The sequence below is a fragment of the Bison bison genome, unplaced genomic scaffold (assembly GCF_000754665.1).
Source record: "Bison bison bison isolate TAMUID 2011002044 unplaced genomic scaffold, Bison_UMD1.0 scf7180017864144, whole genome shotgun sequence".
NCBI classification, from domain to species: Eukaryota; Metazoa; Chordata; class Mammalia; order Artiodactyla; family Bovidae; genus Bison; species Bison bison.
In genome coordinates this window covers 183,956-185,886 of record NW_011494716.1, presented here as the reverse complement: position 1 = coordinate 185,886, position 1,931 = coordinate 183,956, and the positions used below count along the sequence as shown (strand labels likewise).

Below are 1,931 nucleotides of genomic sequence, written 5' to 3'. Positions count from 1 at the left end.
GGGAGGGGGCTGGAGCGGGTGGCCCCGCCACGCAGCCCGTGGGGGACCACCCAGCCGGCCCCCGGCCCGCAGCCAGGCTCTGACTGCTCCTGGGGTTGTGCCACGTGCTGGGCGGGGGTCTGGCTGCCTCCTCCCTCAGGCCCCTGAGGCAGCCGGGCTCTGGAGCTGAAGACTGGGTCCCGGATGCTCTCCTGGGTCCCTACAGGGCACACTCGGGGCAAAGGGAGCCAGGCTGGGCTGGTGGTTGTAGGGGTGTCCCTGAGGCAGCAGTCTGCTCCAGCAGAAAGAATTCAGGATTGGGGCCAGGTCTGATTTCGAATCCATGCTGCTCTAGTTTCTAGTTGTGTGGTTTTGAGTCCTCAACCTGCCCAAGCCTCAATTTCCTCATCAGCCAGATGCCTATTATTCCCCCTTTGCTGTTGGGATTTCCTGAGCCGTGTAGGAACTCAACAGACCTGAGTGGGGGCAAAGCGTCCCAGGAAGGGGCAGCCCCATGCGGACCGGGCAGGAACACCAGAATACATCCACCGGGGAGCATCTCTGAGGCCTGAAGTTCCACATGGGAGGCTGACCCCAGGCCAGGCCAGCTGTCAGTGGAAACACCACCGGGTTGTGTCTTTGAGGCGGGGCTGCCACCCTCAGCTGGGCCAGAGACACTGCAAGGACAGAAGAGGATGGAGAAAGCAGAATCCTGCGTACAGAGGCGGATACTGAAGGACACACCATGGAGAAGGAGCGGCAGGAAGACAGGGGGCTGGGCCACCTGCAGTGACTGACACTCTCTGGTGGGGCCCTTTACCAGGCCTGAGCAGCTCAAATGCAGGCGTGGGGAGCAATGGGACTGGCACTGGGGTCTGTCCCTCAACTTCCCAATAAAGAGAACATGCCCCTTACAAGAAACAGCCAGGCACAAACGAGACAGCTGGCAGGGCGCGCGGTTCTGCTCTGGGATGGGTCAGGTGCAGAAGGAGTGCCTTCCCAACCATTCTCTTCAAGGTTCTTTGATCATCACCCCAAACCCATCTGGGATGAGGGGTCCCTGGTGGGAGTTTGGGTTGGGGATAGATCCTACTGGGACTGTTACAAGCACAGAGCTGGCCATGGTGGGGAGAAAGGCCTAGGCCCAGGACAGTGGTTCCCAGGGGCTTGAGACAAACCTCCAGGGAAAGCCTGGCTGTCTGAACTTCAGGACTCCTGCCTGGAAGGAGGAAAGTGGGGAGCAGCTCCCCTCACCCAGCCCTGCAGGCTTTGTGTGCTGCACAGCCTCCTGGTGAGGTGGGGGAGGGTGGGCAGAACAGCTGGTGGCCTCTGGTGTGGCTGGAGGTCCCCAGGGCTCGACCTGAAGAGTGTTCACGGGGTCAGCAGGAAGGGCCTCCACCCAGAGAGCCACTGCACATTAGCTCCCTATGGAGGAGGCTGCGGGCAGCCCAGGCTCTTCCCAGGAGGTATTCATTCTCTTCTGGCCCTGGGGCAGCGCTGGCAGATGGCGTGAGGAGAGCTAGGGAGGGCCTTCCCGACAGCCCCCCAGCCAGCATCAGTGCTCCTTGTGGACTCAGCCATCTGTCCCAGCCCCAGACTGGGGCCTCTCACGCTGTGCACCTCTCTGCTGGCCCTGCCCCCACCTGCAGCCCCAAAGCCTGCTGCAGCCCTCCCACCCCTGCCCTCACCCAGAGGGACAGCCGCTAGCTGTGGGCTTTGGGTACCCATCTGGGGTCCCAGCAGATCTCAGGGGGCTGGGGTTTTCCCTTAAAAGGCCAACTGATCAAATATTCCCGGCTTAGCTCACTATCTACTCTCCCGCCAGACGCTTGCAAGCCACCACTTGTTCATTTATAGCGCAAACATTTATTGAGCGCCTATTTTGCCCCGAGTGGCTTCCACATCAGCGGGGAAGAAAGACAGCCAGGGGAGGGGGACACACCACACTCTGC

The 1,931-nt window shown here is 61.2% G+C and overlaps 1 protein-coding gene across 1 annotated transcript in view; it reads right to left on the bottom strand.

Moving 5' to 3' along the window:
* Nucleotides 1-1,931, bottom strand: part of NTN3 (netrin 3) — a 6,495-nt gene that overhangs the window by 2,888 nt on the left and 1,676 nt on the right. Inside the window, exons 3-5 of the mRNA XM_010840464.1 lie at nt 1,234-1,339; nt 456-656; nt 51-199 (exon numbers count right to left, since the gene is read on the bottom strand). Coding sequence (XP_010838766.1) covers nt 51-199; nt 456-656; nt 1,234-1,339 — 456 coding nt within the window. The remainder of the gene's footprint in view (nt 1-50; nt 200-455; nt 657-1,233; nt 1,340-1,931) is intronic.